At 38.5% G+C, this 18,760-nt stretch overlaps 1 protein-coding gene across 1 annotated transcript; it reads left to right on the top strand.

The window, feature by feature from the left end:
• The first annotated feature begins 12 nt into the window (after positions 1–12).
• LOC128746371 (zinc finger protein 83-like) lies at positions 13–18,531 on the top strand. Its single transcript, XM_053843425.1, has 3 exons — positions 13–414; positions 15,716–17,254; positions 17,859–18,531. The coding sequence occupies exons 1-3, from the start codon at positions 143–145 to the stop codon at positions 18,529–18,531; spliced, it is 2,484 nt and encodes an 827-aa protein (XP_053699400.1). The 5' UTR covers positions 13–142.
• Positions 18,532–18,760: the final 229 nt, after the last annotated feature.

Here is an 18,760-nt window from a genome sequence, read left to right as displayed (position 1 = left end):
TTATTAGATTACGGTTACGTACAAATATAAAAGCTAAAAAAAGATTTCCGATGTTGTAGCGAGATCAATTTTTAAGTGTTTTTCATTTTTACCAGTAAACTTTGCTTGTTTGGCAGCGCATTAGTTAATAGTGGTTGCAAAAATGCGAAACGAAATGGAGAATTCAACTTCAATAAAGTTGGAACAATCCACTGCGATAAAGGTCGAGGAGCTTATTATAACCGATGTCTTAGATTTAAAGCGTGAACCAATCGAAATTAATGCATACTCCTGTGAAACTATACCGACGATGACTGCCGGAGATGGTACACCGGTTGTGAAACAAGCATCTGCTGCAGTGGACATCATTGATGAAGCAACGGAAACGTCTTCTGCTGCAGCACCTGATAAAAACGATAAAGCTGATAGTTTCAGGTAAGTTTACACCTGGTAGTCTGGAATATAACATTTCGTACATATTATTGTACACTAAGTAATCTCATATGTATAGTTCATCGCGATACAGTTTGTAAGAAATTCGTTAGAGCTCTACTGATTACGTCTCAGAGTGTCGATTACCTGGAAATCCAGGGAAAACCTGGAAGTGGCAGAGAAAATGGTTTCTACCTGGAAATGTCAGGGAATTTCATTTGAAGTTAGGAATTTTTTGCATTGGAAAAAAATTTACCGGTCAGTAAGGATCAATGATATAGGGGAACAAGGGGCAAGACGACCACCCGGGGCAAAAGTGCCACTCTTCGATTTTCCATGATAACGACGAAGAATTTGAATATGGTTATTTTTTATGGTTTCTAAAGTGTCTTACAATTTACCATAAGAAAATTCATCGATAAAAAATATGAACTCAGAGAGTAAAATGATTTTGAAATTTTACTTTTTGAAAATTGCACAAAATGATAATGACTATGCCGAAAACAAGCATACTGAAATCTTATTTATCTTTATGTGTATTCTTTTTAGTCTAACACATTAACTAGACCTAATTCCTATAGATAGAAGTTCAAATTCAATATTTTTCTGCTTGTGGTCATTTTCTCCACTATAGTGGCACTTTTACCCCGTACCTATTAATATTGAGCGAAAAAACATCTGAAACGAAAACGTTATTTTTTTCTATATTTTTATTATTTTGATATTGAACTCACTGGAACCGTTTAGATTATACCCTCATCTAAGTTTGAGGCCTTTCTAGGTTGAATTCAATTGGTTCTTTTTGCCCGTAATTAAGAGAAAACGGTTAAGGTGTCTTTTATGCCCCGGGTCCCCCTACTAATGCTTTATTGTCATTGAGTAAAGATAACATTTATTTCAACTGGCTGGCACCTTTTTGTTCAATGCCTTTTCGCGTGCCCAAATAAAATAGAACATGACTTTGCTCTCGAACAGCGTCTCGGCTTAGTAAGAAAGTCCCCGATGTTTGCAAAAACTACGAAGCCACAATCCTTAAAACTTCTTATCCGTTCAATTATGGTCCTCTTCAGCTGATTATCTGCAAAACTAAACAACGTTTCATATTTTCACTCGAACAGAAAACAATCACGGTGTTTCCATATAGTAACTTGTAACTCCGTCAGGATGAAAGCTGGCAAAGCTGGATGGGTTTTCTCGAAAATCTGGCAAATACGAATAAATGTCTGGCAATTCGATTTGACCGATGGTGAGGGCTTTTTCGGCAAACGTCTTGCCAGTTATGTTCAACGCAGATACAAAATGTTGTCTGAAATTAGGAGTGATGACCCTTTTGTGTAGGACGGAGAAACAGAAATCTGGGACTTTACCGAATATCTGGAAGATTTTGAACTTGGGCATGCAATAAAAAGTCTGGTAAAATTCAGATCTATCAGACTTAAGGGCAACTTTGATGCTTGCAGTTATCAACGTGTGCGTAATGATAAAAGCAAAGCTATTTGTTTTGCTAACGCGACTAACATGACTACCGTGTACTGTCTTGATACTCGTTTGTAAACAACGTTGTCAAAAACAGCAACATTCTATCTTATAATGGTTATGAGATATCATCACATCATAAGATTTTAATTTGACCACGTGCCCCACCTAGTGAGACAGTTTCGAACTTTGTTATGCAATATCAAATGTGTCTTGTTCGAATAAATAACTTTGTAGAACACCGTAACATTCTATCTCGTCACGACTCTGATATTCAAAAAAAAAAATCAGTGTGCTCGGTCTAGGCGCCATCTATCGTTTCAATGTTGTATTTAACAGATGTATCTCGTCCAGATAAACAACTTTGTCAAAGACAGTAACCTTCTATCTCTTCACAGTTCCGAGATATTAGAGATTCTGTTATTGAAACCGCTCTAGGCTAGGGTTAAAGGATTTCTTTCCTATGTGTCATGTCAGTTCGTCAGCGTTTAATGACGTAAACTGCACTGTGAATAAGTGTACAAGATTAAAAATACACTCAATTGTTGCTCAACCTTTAATACCAGAGACCAGCCAGAGACTCATTAAAATGTCTTAACTGAGCAGAATATGGTTCCTTCCGGTACTAAAGTATGAATAAATAACTTACTTATGTGACCATGTCCGCCGGTCCGGCACAACAAACGGAGGAAATCAGATCGCTACAGTGGAGATCGGTTACCCGGCATAGCTTTTACCAGTCGCCAGGACAGGTTCTTATCTAAAACCTGGATGTCGTTGACGAAACTGCATCGCAATGAACCTCAAGGTCTGCCTCTTCTACGTTGTCCCTGCGGATTCCATTCAAGCGCTTCGACTGAATAAATAATAACAAAAAAAATAATCAATTATTTGCAATACTTAGCTCTTGGCTCAACTAACTAGTTTCACTTAAAAGCGGACGTACTTATTCCACCAGTCTATCAATCGCTTCTCTTCTGTTGCAGCAGTCTGGAAGCGGACCCTCCTGCTGGCAGTGGCAGTCAATCGAAACACATTTGCGACATCTGCGGCGCATCGTACAAAACGCCTTCTGGTTTACACACTCACAAAAAACTCCACACATACGTTGAACCTAAGCCTTACCAATGTGACCAGTGTAGTTCTAGATTCACTCAAAAGGCTAATCTTAATTTTCACAAAAAGAAACACTTGCCATCAGTGCAGAAGGAAAGCTTGGATAAGAAAAAATCCGACAAACCGCTGTTTAAATGTGACTTATGCAGTAAATCTTTCTCGACTATTCAAACACTGAAGATTCACCACATTGTAAAACACACAACGGAAAAGAGTTTCAAATGCGACATTTGCGGTAAAGAGTACCACATAATGAGACACTTGAAGTGGCACCTGAAATCGCACACCACAACGCAATCTCTCGAATGTGACATATGTGGTGAAATTTGTAAGTCACCCAGAACACTGCAGTACCATAAACTTACAAAACACACGTCGGACAAAAAACTGCACCGTTGTCCGGTTTGTGGCAAAGATTTTCTATTTCGAACGAAGCTCGTGCGGCATATGCCTATTCATAGCGACGAGCGACCGGTCGAATGTGACCTCTGCGCTGCATCCTTTAAGACACGCGATGGGTACCAGCACCACAGGAAACAGCACACATCCGACGGTTTAAAGCCCCACGACCGGAAACACGCTTGTGGCATCTGTGACCGAAAATTCACCAGCAACTTTGCTCTGACGCGTCACGTGAAAACTCATACCGGAAAGTGACCGTTTCTAGTGTGACATAGGTCATCAGACGCGGACAACTTAATGATCATAAAAGCAAAAACCACACGTAGAAAAAGAATTTTTAATGTCCACAATGTGGTAAACATTATCACAGAATCTGTAGATATATAACCACAAGCATAACCCGTGTCGTGCCGTATCGCTCATACAAGAGTCGGACATGTGGAAAAATCTGTAAAAATAAATGCATAATTATTATGTCAAATGTCATACTTTGAGTATTTCTACATTATATTGTCAATTGTATTGCCCCTTAAAATTTTGGTCTATCTAACCTAGCTAACTTATGATATGACTTATGATTATAAAGAGACCTAATCTTCGCAATAGAGGATTGCAACGATTTTTTGTCGAAAATTTGAAATAATTTTGTTTGACATAGCTTCTAGGGTTTCAATCAACACCAGTTTGTAAGTCTATGGAGGACGCTTCAAAATCATTTTCAAAATTTTATTTTGAATCCTCTGAAGACTCTTCTTCCTCGTAATACAACAACTTGACCAAATCGGAACGGCATATAACATTGCCGGTCTTAACATTTGTTTGTAAATCAATAGTTTATTTTTCAGACAAAGTCCAGAATTTCTGTTAATGAGAGGATATAAACATCTCATATATTTATTACATTTTGCTTGTATACTTTCAATGTGGTCTTTAAAAGTAAGGTTTTTAGTTTAACCCTTTAAGCCCGAGCACTCACAATTGTGTAGGTGAGACATGACTGCTTTTAAAAAATTTTCCTTTCCTTTCTAAACGTCGTACTTTTACATATATATTTCTTGTGTAAACACCGTAACTCATAAAAAAAATAGAAAATAGCTGAAAAGAAGTTTTCTTTTGTGTTTGGATTAATTATTGTCTTGTCTTCAAAATCTTGTGAAAACAGCAAAAAGTTTTATCTGTCGTATTTTCTTATTGGATCCGTATTTCGAAATTGCTTAGATAAAAAATTATTGGTAATAAGTATTTCGAATTGATGTAATTAAAAATTTACGCGAAATAACTTTTACAACTTACTTATGCACATTGATTTTCATACCTACACAATTGTGTGGGTTCGGCCTTTTATTGCATAGTTTAACCTTTACGTTCCTGCCGGGACTTCAAAAATTAGTGTACTTGCCGTTACACTTTTGGCTCTATCCTTACTATTTTTTGATCGATTTTTATACAACTTGTCTTCAAAGAACCACCTTAGATTGACCTTCAATAAAAAAATATATTAGCAAATTTTGGATCCATTTTCCCAGAGATATTCCAGATCGCAGTGGTATTATTTTTTCACGTCATAAGTAACAGATGAAATAAAACGAAATCTGCTGCTGCCATCTCATTTTGAGTTGGTAAGAATGAATGAATGAATGAGGGAGCATTCGTTCATGCTCCACACTACGAAACTTCCGTTTAGAGTACTACCGGAACCTAAAACTGGTAATTTATAAATTGAAAAATAATAAAGAAGTGTGCCAAATAATGTATTCAACTACGGGATTTTCTAAGACAAATTCTTGGATCAACATTTGAATGTTTTTAAGCCAATCTGGACGTTCCGGTATATCTATTGTATTAAGGTTAGTAAAAACTTAACTTGCAACAAGTTGCGCGTATTTCCATAGCTACGTAGCGACCGTTCCGCTGCTTCAGAAGCTGAAGTCTATGAGCCTCGAAGCGATGATCTCGCTCTAAACTAAACGGGGTCAACCCTATTCAATTCTGTGGACTTCTTTACACAAAATAATTAGGTTTTCATGTTTAGTTTTTTCAAAGCCTGGCTTGGTATAGTCCAAAAATGGTAAAAAATGTTAACAATAGGGGAAAATGAGCAAAATGGGGCACTTCCCGATGACAAACAGGAAAGCGGTGGGCACCATGCGATTCTCCGGAAAATTTTACATAAGATCATCTACATTTTATCAGCCTGCAGGCCATATCTTAATTGCGTCCGTTTTTTCGGCTCGTTTTTGCTCATAGTGCAATGGTATAAGATAAGGCCGAACCCACACAATTGTGTAGGTAGCTAAATTTAGCAAACATTTATTGCAATGTGTAGAATACACTGGTTTTGGTATCTCGAGCGATAAAAAAAAATATATTGATCCAAAAACCAAAAATATCGTAACTAAACCCCTCCGTGCGTAAAGGGATAAACATGCTTGAGAATGGGAAATATGATCGGTATGATTTCCAGTGCTTGTCACTTTCGATTTCTTTATTAAAACATGATATATGACAAGACTTCTGTCTTTTAAAACGTCACTAACGAATACAAATCGCACAAAATTACTAGAAACCTTTTCTTTTTATTTTTCATATAAAATTCCTTAGCTCTAGTATCTATGGATTGGAAAAGAATCTATTGATGTGCAAAACTGGTTTGAAATTTGTATAAATTCTTTGGGAAAACCAACTCATTAGCATTTTTAATCTTATAACATCACTATACCGTATAGTCGCCATCTACCGCTCATTTAAAAACGATACTAAGTTAGTTTGTCCATAACAAATCTAAATTGAGGTCAATCGAAACGCAATTTGCGTCATAAGCTAGAGAATACAATTGTGTTTACAAGAAAAATTCACTTGATTTCTAAATATTTAATGATAGTGACTTCGTTTTAAAAAAGTAATGCACTCTCACGACCCCTTTTACCGCTCACCTCAAATACGATGACCCATTCACCGCTCATATGGGAGCCATTTACCGCTCATATTTTTTTTTATTCTAATCGATCGAATAAAACCCAAATTATGGTTGAATTCGCTGCAGATCATTATTTTATTTATATTTCTTGACAAAATTAAATTTTGCTAAAGAAGTTTCTTTTTCAAATTTAAACTATTATTTAATTTGGATTCGCGTTCAAGTTTTTGCTTTTTTGTTTTTTCTTTTTTCTGCATCTCCTTTTGCTGCTTGTTGTTTTCCCTTAAATCGCGTTTTCTTACTTTCTCGTTTTCAATTGCCTGTTTTTCTTTTTCTTTAGCATCCAAATATGCCATAAAAGTTTGACTCGTAGCTACAACTGGATAACGGGTAACTCGTTTAGTGGGTGGTGGTTTTATAATGTTTGGATGCGTAAATATTTCCTCAAGTAAATGCTTTTTTTCCATGACCTCTGTGTCCGTATTTGCATTATTATCTAATGGCAAAGAATGGCAGCGTTCTTTTAATGTTGAAGTTTCCTCGAATATATCCTTCACTGTCGCCAGGTGTATTGAACACTTCTGATCACCCTCGGAAGACAGAAAATGATGGAAACCTGTTCATGGAATTATTTCAATATTATAAAAAAAAAATCGTCAATAATTTGGTGCTTACCATCAGTTATTTTAGATTCCGATTCTGGGAAACCCAGGAATACACTTTCATCATCCTTTACCATACTATCAATCTCGTTTTTCCATTTTTTCCAAAATAAAAACAAGTTTGTGTCTTCTATCGAACCAGACCAACCTGGAGAATCCTTCTGCTTGGAAAACTCCGCTAACTGATACGGTGTTAGGCGTTCCTCGAAATCAACGAAACCGGGTTTCTCCACATTGTTCAGCTCGCTGACACAGTTGTTGGTTGTAGGTAAGCTTTCACTAGTCGGCATTGAACCGTAGTTGACGGCATCCGGATTCCAGGGATATAGTCCGCTTCTACGAAATCCACTTTTTATTATTTCCTTCATATTTTCAAAATTGTCGAGGGTGAGTTTGATCAGCGGACAAACTTCCGATTTTGCAATAGCTCGCATTCCATGTTTTGAACGGAATTCAAGAAGAGTATCTTCCCAGTGCTTTTTCATCGGTCCAAAAAAGCTAACATCCAGCGGCTGTGTCAAATGGGTTGAATTTGGGTACAAGCAAATAAGTATTATTTGATTTTTTTTACAGAAAAGAGTACTCAGCAACGTCACGTGGCTTCTATGACCGTCGACAAACAACAATACCGGCAGAGCGATCTTTTCTCTCTCCAGCCATGGTTGAAAAATGTTTTTGAGGAACTCGTAAAAAGCGTTTCCAGTCATCCACCCATTATCTGTTTTTCCGATTCCCCAGTCTGCTGGTGCCGTCCGGATCACTTCTCCAGGAAGCCGGCATTTATAGGGGAACAATACTAATGGGGGAAGCATCTTTCCATTTGCACTAGCTGTGAAGAGAGCCGTATAGCTTTCTTTATCACCATTTCCGAACACTGAATAGAAGTGTTTGGTGTTCTTCAGAGCCACACACTTTCGTTTCCTGACAACCAGTTCGCAGGCTGTCTCGTCCAGGTTAAAAATTCTTTGTGGCTCTTCTAAAAGCTGTTCGAGGCCTTCCTGCTTTAAATATTCACACACTTTCGAGAACCACTCTACAATCTGATCCTTTTTAATTGTTGCTCTGATTCGTGCCAGAACGCTCGGTTTTCTTAGCGATACTTCCGGGTGTCGTTTTAAAAACAGCTGTACCCATTTTTTTCCTGGAATACCGTTTTTGAAAGGACTGCGCTTTTGGGAAAGCCTAATAAAATTTCCAACATTGATCCGAAGCTGCTTCAAAGTGACAGGAAAGCCAGTTCGAGCTAATGTAGTTAGCCACTTAACGATTTTTGACTCTTCTTCGTTTGTCAAGATAGATACCTGTCCGGGTTTGGACCCCTTGGGATATTTTCCACGTAATTTATCACGCAACGTTCCAGCTGGAATTTTATGCATTAATGCCGCCTGCCGTATAGATAAGCCATTTTCGCAGCAGTCATAGCTGCTTGTAGGGCATTTTCGGAATATAATATTCTTTTGCGGGTCGGAATCATTACACGCACTGGCTACGAGGGTCTTCGAACATCAAAATATCAATGTGTCCCAGCGGACCACTAAACACAGCTTCTGGTGAATCAGTTTCTGAAAACGTAAACAACACTTTAATGAGCGCTAAATGGATTCGCACAATAAACAGTAGCACCAATTGCCGCTCGTAATGTTTTTGCATTTTTACACTAGTTTATGTAGTGTTTTTTAGAAACATAATGCAAATATGATCGCTACTTACCTGCTTCACGTTTTCGCGAACAAAAATTAATCAATAGTTGATGAAAACCATACTGTTTATTAAAAAAATGTTTAGGCCATACTCAGTCGACCTGAATAGCAAAACAAACAAAATGGCGTTTTTTGCACCACACTGTAAAAAATAATTATTTTTGACATTAGATTTCATTCACACAGTGAAAATATATATCTAATTTATATCGTTAAGCATACGAAATTACTGTTTGATAATATTTTTTCCAATAGTATGCTGCGTTTTTATTTAATAATGCATTTTGGTTTGAAATGAGCGGTGAATGGAGCTGAGCGGTGAATGGCGACCTTATGGTACCTAAATGTTTAAATTAACTGCTTTGCTTCGCTTTTTGCTTTTCTTGTCCAATTGCGTGTGATAGTGAGTGAAGATAGTAACAAAATCTGAAATTTATGAAAAAAAAATCAGAGGGGTTATGTACAAGACACGACCGCATATATAGGTGACGCAGGACTACGTAAGTCTCTTTGTGTAGTGATAGTAGCATGTATTCATGCTTGTAATCGTTCGATTCTTCATGTATACATGCTATATGTAACATATATACGTGCTACATGCGTTGTATGGCAACGTATTTATCAAAGTAGTAACACAGGGTGTCGATTATCTAGCGAAAATAAAATTCCCTGACTTTTCCAGGTTTTTCCAGGAATATTTCGAAAAAATCCAGAAGCAAAATATCTCGTTAATTTCTATTTTCAAAGTGTTTATTCATTTAAATTGGTTGTGTACTCTTCAATTTTGATTTCTTGATGAATACATTTTTCGTTTTCAGTTCAAATTCATCTTTTATGCGAAATTTCTATGTGCAAAGTGAAAATTAAGCAAAGCTACTTCGTTCTACTATTTAAAACCTGACGTTCTGCTTTTATTCGATCCACTTGCTACTTCGGGTTTTTATCTCCGAGTCGAGTCGAGTTTCAAACAATACGACAATACGTTACAATGCGATTTCGGTCTGGAAATCCGGAATTATCTGAATGCAAAATTGGGCAGTTTCAAGTAATGGTCATTTGCTAAATGAAACATAGAAATTTTGCTAAATTGGCCGCTAAGAAAACAGAGAAAATATTGTTCAAACAATAGTCCTGTATAGACTAAAAAATATGTGCTTGGCGTGTCAACACTCACCAACCTAATACAGCCTTTTCATAGAATTTTCCATACAAAATAATTAAATTTTGATGCACAACTTTTGAACTAAATATCCAATCAACTACGAAGAACTTTCAGACAGTAAATAATGAACAATTGGGCTGTGAGCTCTTCTAGTTGAAACCTAAATCGGTCCAGCCATTGTTGAGAAACGTCGTTTGGTTAGGGGGGTCAGAGGTATATTCATGAAGTTCTAAATTTCGCAACTCTTTGAAATATACACACAGCAAATAGGATGCACATGAGTAAAAATAACGTGTTACCTATATTTTATTTCATTTGGACACACGCGGAGGCATTGAACAAAAAGGTGCCAGAGACTTGAAATAAATATTATCTTTGCAGACTGTTGCTAAGCGCCGGTATATTTTCTTCCAGTGCCAAAAATCCCTGACTACAAATGAAATTCCCTGACATTCCCTGACTTTTCCAGGTTAAAACGAAATTCCCTGACATTTCCAGGTTTTCCCTGATTTTCCAGGTAATCGACACCCTGTAACATCACAGAGAACAGACGTCCAAGCGAAAGGTCCCCACTTGGATAAAACTTATGTCAAATTAGTTGGGAAACTATAGTGATGATGTCGCTAAAGGCGCATAAAATTCTACACTGAACTCACAACATCTAGCTTCTGGCGCTAGCATAACGCTTGTAGTACATATATACTAGCGCCAGAGCAGCCAAAGGTTGTCAGTGTGCAAATCAAAAGAATCATTTAGTTAGGAAACTATAGTGGTGGTGACGCTAGCATATTAGATGATTTTAATTTGAAATTTTATCCAAGAATTCCCGAAAAATTTGTTCCTGAATGGATGTCTGTTCTCAATTCTCAAAAGATTGTACATTTGAAAACAATTTAACAAAATCAAGAACACAAACTATTGCTTTCCTGCTACCTTACTGAAATTAAAGATTGTTTTAATTATCCATGGTTTCCCACGTTGAAGGGATTTTACAAATTCAATCCTATTTTATCAACAGCATATCTTTTCACCACCCTTCTAATGAAACGGCAAGCATGCGTATTCATACAGAGTCATATTGTAACCGAACACTACAGCTGTAGCACATTTTTCCAACACAGATTTCAAAATCGCCTAGGTTTAATTGTCTCGCAGTAAAGAATTTGCGATTTATTGGGACAACGAACTTGTGTCATTTTTTCTGGCACACTTCCCTAACACAGACATCAAATTGGACTAGGTTTAATCGCGTTCGTAAGAAATCTGTTGGCACGAGGGGGCTTGTCACTCTCTCTGGCGTACTTCTCAAGCAAGGACATCAAAATGGTCTAGGTTGAACCGCGGTGTTAAGAAATCTTGTTGAAATGAGGAAGCTTCGTCACTTGTTTTGGCTTACTTCCCAAGCACAGATATCAAATTGGTATAGGTTTAGATCATCGTATAAAATCTTCCAACCAATCACGAAGCGAGAATTCTGGTAAAACATAGGTTCGTTATTTTCAATTTTTCAATAGTTTAACATCCAGAATCCATACTTTTCTTCATTTGAGTCAATTCTTAGAAGATTTTCCGATCGATTGGTGTAAGAATATTGAAAATCGATCGGAAAACCGCTGAACTATTAGCGCTCAAAACCATTCATTTTTCGTGACGCTCGCATTTTTCGATTTTTTGGAATGACACCCTATCTCCAAACTTGCCGTAAGACGTAGTCCTACGTCAAAAGAACTTTCCGATTAAATTGCACTTTTAATATTTTCGCCTGCGACTTGCAGGCTTCATTAGTGTCTGATCTCGAGGCGTGCAAGTCGTAGGCGAGATACGTATCTGTTGCAAATAAATATTAATGGTGGAATTTGTTCGAAAAAAGATTTTTCTTCTCTTTAATTTCAGGTTTCGTATTTCACTAAGACGCTCCAAAAACTTCAGACAATTGAAATGTTTCTCGCTTTTTTTGAATTTCAGCGCAAATTTCCAAATTGCAAATTGTAAACCCATGCACTTACATACACACGTGCTGCTCGAGCCAAAGATGCTGATACATACACACGTACACACATACAAACATACATACATACATACACACATACATTGAATACAATTGACATTTGATTGATATATTTTGATTTTCCACGTTTTAACGGTTTAAGGCGATACCGAAAGTGGCTAACGTTATTGTGTTAGTGCGACAAACACCGTACTGTACATCTCATGTGTTCGTTAAAAACCTAAACGTTTATTTGAATATTGCATTAGTATTGGTAACATATGTCAAATAGCGGAGCTTGCAAACATAAACACAGCTGATCCGCAGCCAACCCCATCGACTACAAACATCCCGAAAAAGGGTTTGTTTTCTTTATCAAGGCATTCCGATTCAATCAAAATTAACAGCAGCAACTGAATAATGCGCAGGATCACTAGGATGTTTAATTAATCCGCTTGCATCGGATTGCGTTTTTGATTCCTGCGTTTGCGTTTTGTTTGTTTATTTCACTCTAAGCTCATCGATGCGGCGAAAGTTGAAAGCTCTTAAAAGCTCATTGATGTGACGAAAGTTTGATACTGTGTTGCTGCTTTTTCGGAAACCGCTAGTACAATGAAATATGTGCGCAACAAAATATCTTGTTTGTGACTACAACGATCCACCCAAGCCTACAACCCTGGACAGCATCACGGACCATTATATCACAACTCGGCGATCACACTCTCGACTGACTGGCTCGGCTGATAACGTCGTGTGAGAAACACTGGGACGTTTCCTCTCGGCTGCGACACACTCGTCGATCTCTATTTGTGGCGGACGATCGTGGGGATCCGTCATCATCATGAACTCATCATCAGTGACACCCAATCAGCAACTGATAGCAACGATAAGAGCATGAGTTGCGCTCTCACGCATCTCGGGAGTGGTCCATCTTCGATCTTCGATCTTCGAAATTGAGCGACTTTGGCGCGAACTGGATGCCGGGTCGCAGTGCATGCCGATGCATTTTCATAGTTAGTTGGAACCTGAGTCACCGTCGGGATCAGACGCGATTCCCATATCAATTTATTACTTAATTGTTTTAGACTCCTTAAATTGAATATACGTTGTTCGTTAGTTAATAATAGTTAATATACGTGTCATCATTAAACGCTTGGTTTTTATAACTACCACGGAGCGTATTATTTCGGCTATCAACAATCCGAATTGGCACACCATTGGACCCATCTGGAATTTGTGAGCTGGCTACTAATCCATTGGATTCTACTTTTCCTCCGCTTATGCATTGGTCGATGTAGGACCTGACTGCACCGCTGCACCACGTTATCGAAGGAGTTTGGACCACCCGCAGCTAGGAACCCTACATATCTATTAACTAATTCCAAATTATACATTGGTAACTTTTATGAACACGTAATGATCGATATGATCAGTTAAATTTATTTTCCATTAGCATTTATGTTTTGCTGAACGTTTGTTGATATATAGCAGATCGATAAATGGAATGACAAGTTTTAGGAAATTATAACAGCACTGGAAGCACTGAATCCGTGGCGAAAGCGTGCTCTGCCAATACAGATGCATTTTTAAGGTTCAAAACAATACATGCTTCGAACGGTAGCCATTTATCCAGCCATCTTTGAGCCACTTTCGGTTTCCCCTTAATATATGATGCTTTAGTGTTATAATTTGAATAACTTTTAAATGAATCGTCCGATTTTCAAGAACTCGGTTTCTTTGATTGATCTCAACAGTAGTTTGCCAATAATAATAAATTGTAGAATGTTTTTCATTGAATTACTGCTTATATGTTACAAAAATATGTTTTAAATATTATTTTTTTACATTTCTTTATGTAACTAACAAACCAAAAGCCCAACTGTCACGACATTTGAAAGTTAAGAGTTTGAGAGGCTCCTCTTTCATATGCAATCAATTTTATTCAAATCGATTAAGAGACCGCTGAGAAAATGGAGCCTCATATATTTCGTATTTTTATACATAACTTTTTAACTAAAAGTCTGATCAGTATGAAATTTAATAGCGAACAATGGGACACCAAGACCTTTCATTTGACACTAAGATCATTAAAATCGGTGCAGCCATCTCTAAGAAAAGTTGGCCCAATCAAAAGCGTCACACACATACACACACAGAGAAAATGCTCAGTTTTCGAAACTTAGTCGAATGGTATTTGACATTCGGCCCGCAGGACCTTCTATCCATTTTCGGTATGGATTTCTGTCTGTCTATCGGTCGGGGTGTTCCTTATAGAATCAAAAACTACTGAACCAATCGGCGTGAAAATTGGCATGTAGAGGTTTTTGGGACCAGGAAAGGTTTTAGTGATGGTTAGAGACCCCTCCCCCCACTAAAAGGGGGGGGGGGGGCTCCCATACAATTGAAACAAATTTCTGCATAACTCGAGAACTAATCAAGCAAACAGAACAAAATTTGGCATGTGGGTGTTTTTGGTAACAAGAATTTATTCTATGGTGAATTGAGACCCCTCCCCTCTTTAGAAGGGGAATTATGACCCCTCCCCACTTTAGGAGGGGGGATTCTATACAAATGAAATAAAAATTTCCTCATAACTCAAGAACCAATCAATCAAATGGAACCAAATTTGACATGTGAGTGATTTTGGAGGCAAGATTTTTTTCTATGGTGAATTGAGACCCCTCTCCTCTTTAGAAAGCGAGTTATGACCCATCTCCCCTTTAAGAGGGTGGGCTTCCATACAAATGAAATGCAAATTTCCTCTTATCTCGAGAACTAATCAAGCAAATGGAACCAAATTTGGCATGTAGGAGATTTTTGAGTCTTGAATTTATTTTATGATAGTTAGAGACCTCTCCCCCTTGTGGTAAGGGAATACGACTCTCATACAAATAAAACAGAAATTTTTGCGAAACTCAAAAACTAACCGAACTCGAGAAATTCGAGACTCTTCCATAAAACATTAGTCATTAACAAGACCACAAAAACTATCTATAAAACTCTAGATCATTTAGGACGAGACGGCCGCAAGTGCTGCCGGCGACCCGCCGTCGGAACCGCCGCCCACTGTGGGGAGGCAACTCCCCGCAGAAATCACTACTGTCTAGGTTTATTTGTTTTCCTAGGTCTACCTGGGTTTCCTGGAACGAGCGATAGCGAGTAAGGAGAGGATCGCGAAATGGTACTTTCCACAAAAAAGTTTTCCGTGAAATGGTACATTCCGCTTAAGGTTTTTCGCAACATGATATTCGGCGTAATGTTGTACAATCATGGCGAATATTACTATCCGCTTTCTGGCTATGCAATGAGGGGACAGGGTAGTTGTTTTCTACTTTACTGTGAGGAATAATTGTAAATTTGTATATTAAACTACCCATTCATCGTAACTAATAAGCATTAACATAAGCAGCAAATCAGCGTATCTGGCATTTTATAGTGCCCGTAAATGCTTATTGGCCTACATTTGAATAGCATTGATGATGCTTATTGGTTACCTGGGATGCTTTCATAGTTACGTAACTGCCAAAATGAATCATCTAAGGTTGAACTCCTCAGAAACTTGCAAAATTCTAGATTGACAAAGATCATCCGAGATTCATGATTTATGTACAATACAGGTTAATTTGTGGCAATACGAAGTTTGTCGGGTCAGCTAGTACTATATATTTATAACATTTATACAGTAGAAAGGCAAAACATTTGCACTGCGATGCTTGGTTCCTGCAACAACAGTTAATTTTGTGCTAATACCACCTTTTCAACATTTTTTTTATCTATAGGATAAACAAAATTCAATGATCGACTTGCAATACTCAGCTAGCTTTACTTAAAAGTGAACATGTTGATCCCACCAGTCTATCAATCGCTTCTCTTCTATTGTAGCAACTTGCACGCTTCGGAAGCGGACCCTCCTGCTGGCAGTGGCAGTCAACCGAAACACATTTGCGACATCTGTGGTGCATCGTTCAAGACACGTGCTGGTTTACGACTGCACAAGAAAATCCACGCATCCGTTAAGCCAAAACCTTACAAATGTGACCAGTGTAGTTCCCAGTTCGTTCGAAAGCGTAGTCTCAATTTCCACAAAAAGAAAAAGCACTTACCGTCAAGCTCCAATTCTGATGGAATACCGGAAATGCAGAAGTCAACTTTGGACAAAAACATATCCGACAAACCCCTGTTCAAATGTGAAATATGCAGTAAAACTTACACGTCAAATCGAACACTGAAGATTCACCATATTATAAAACATACGACGGAAAAGAATTTCAAATGCGACATATGCGGTAAAGAACACCACACAAAGGAACAGTTGAGGAGGCACCTGAAATTGCACAGCTCGGTGCGTTCGTATAAATGCGAAATCTGCGGCAATGGATATAAGTGGAAAGCAAATCTTATGTTGCATATGAAAACTCACACCACGACGCAAACGTTCGACTGTGACCGCTGCGATGCATCCTTAACGACACTTAGCGGCTTGCAGAAACACCAGAAACTCCACGTACCCGACGATCGGAAATACACTTGTGATATCTGTGATCGAAAATTTACCCACAAAAGTTGGCTCCCGTTTCACTTTAGAACTCACACCGGAGAGCGTCCGTACGAGTGTGACATATGTCACAAAACTTTCATCCAACCCAGATTACTTAATGATCATAAAATTATAAACCACACGCAGGAAAAGAATTTTAAATGTCCGGAATGCAGTAAAAATTTTCACACGAATGTACAATTAACACAGCATCTGAAAATACATAACCCGGATCGATCACACAAGTGTCTGACATGCGGAAAGGTCTATACGCGAAAATCTACGCTCGTTGCGCATATGCATCGGCACACATCAGGCGAGCGAACGCCCATTTGCGACATCTGCGGTGCATCATACAAGTCACTTAGTGGTTTACGAGTGCACAAGAAAAGGCACACATCCACATCCGCTGAGCCAAAATCTTACGAATGTGACCAATGTCATAGACGATTCGCTCAAAAGAGTCATATCAATGTTCACAAAAAGAACCACTGTCCGTCACGTTCCTTTTCTGATGGAATGCCGAAAGCGCAGAAGGAAAGTTTGGATAGCAACAAATCCGACAAACCGCTGTTCAAATGCGAGATGTGCAATAAAACTTTCACGTTAAATAGAACACTGAAGGCTCACCGTATTATAAAACATACAACGGAAAAGTATTTCAAATGCGACATTTGCAGTAAAGAGTTCCAGCTGATGGCGCAGTTGAAGAAGCATTTTAAACTGCACAGCGGGCGATATAAATGTGATATTTGCGGAAAGGGGCTTCCATCCCGATACGCAATCGACGATCATATGCGCAGTCATCGTCCGGAGCCGTGCGACATCTGCGGTGTAGCGTATAAATCACGGTGCGGTTTGGCTAGGCACAAGATGACTCACTCGTAAGTTCTGAAACTGTACAAACCTGTGCAGTTTAACTTTTTAGTTATGTCTATTTTCCCGCGTGATATCGGTGAACATTTCTCGTTTTACCGTGATTCTGAATATATTTTTACTGAGATTACTAAAACGGAACGTGCATACCGAGATACCGCAAAACCACAGACAAACAGACGGGACACTCGCGTTTAGTCCATCGTATACTCAAAAAAACATTCATTTTTCAAAAAAGCATGTTTCGCGATATGGCCACACCGCGGCACTAGTCGAGTGTTGCTTCGACTATTTAGTATAAAACAAAAAACAAATGATATTAAACCCTACGAGTATAAAGGGCCAAACAGAATGCTGACAGTAAACCCATGGGAAAACTGTCGGAGTAACGCTGACGGACGCGTTGACGCAGCATTCTGTTTGGCTCTTAAGCTACTCCGCAACATGTATAACAGAGGGTGGTGCTAGTGTGCAAGCAAAATGTGTGTAGGACGATGGTTTTTGAAGGATTCTCTTCTATGTGTCTTGTCAGTTCGTCAATGTAGCTAGTTTCACTTGAAAGTGGACGAATTTATCCCACCAATCTATCAGTAGCTTCTCTTCTTTCCATAGCAACTCGCACGCTTTGGAAGCGGATCCTCCTACCGGCAGTGGCAGTCCACTGAAACACATTTGCAACACCTGCGGCGCATCATACAAGTCACGTACTGGTTTACACTATCACAGGAAAATCCATCACATATCCGATGAGTCACACCCTTACAAATGTGACCAGTGTAGTGCTCGCTTCGCTAATCAGTATAAACTTAATTTTCACAAAAAGAAACACCTACTGCCACGTTCCAATTCTGAAAACCTCAAGTGTGACTTATGCAGTAAAACTTTCTCGACCAATAAAATACTGAAGATTCACCATATTATAAAACATACAACGGAAAAGAAATTCAAATGCGACATATGCGATAAAGAGTACCACTTAAAGGGACATTGGAGTTGGCACATGAAATCGCACTGCTTGCAACGTTCATATAAATGCGACATCTGCGGCAGTGCATATAAGTATAAATCAAATCTTGTGATACATATGAAAATTCACACCACAACCACAACGCAATCTTTCGAATGTGAGACTTGCGGTAGAATTTGTAAGACACTCAGAACACTAAAATTACATAAAATTACAAAACACACGTCGGAAAAAAAATTCACGTGTAACGTATGCGGTAAAGCTTTTCATCTGAAAGACACGCTAACGAGGCACGTGACACGGGTGCACAGCCGGTGAGGAACACCGGTACCGATGTCCGGTTTGAGGAAAAGGCTTTTGACGCATCCTTTAAGATACTCGGTGGCTTGCAGAAGAAACCCGAAAAATACCACATATTCGACGATCAAAAACACGCTTTGTGCTATTATACCTGTGACCGAAAATTCGCCGACAACTGTAGTGTCACGTTGTACCTGAGAACTCACACCGGAGAGCGACCGTTCAAGTGTGACATACCGCAAAAAGG

The sequence above is a fragment of the Sabethes cyaneus genome, chromosome 1 (genome assembly GCF_943734655.1).
Source record: "Sabethes cyaneus chromosome 1, idSabCyanKW18_F2, whole genome shotgun sequence".
In the NCBI taxonomy this organism is placed as follows: Eukaryota; Metazoa; Arthropoda; class Insecta; order Diptera; family Culicidae; genus Sabethes; species Sabethes cyaneus.
The sequence above is the reverse complement of the archived record's forward strand: the minus strand, read 5'-3'. Positions and strand labels throughout refer to the sequence as shown.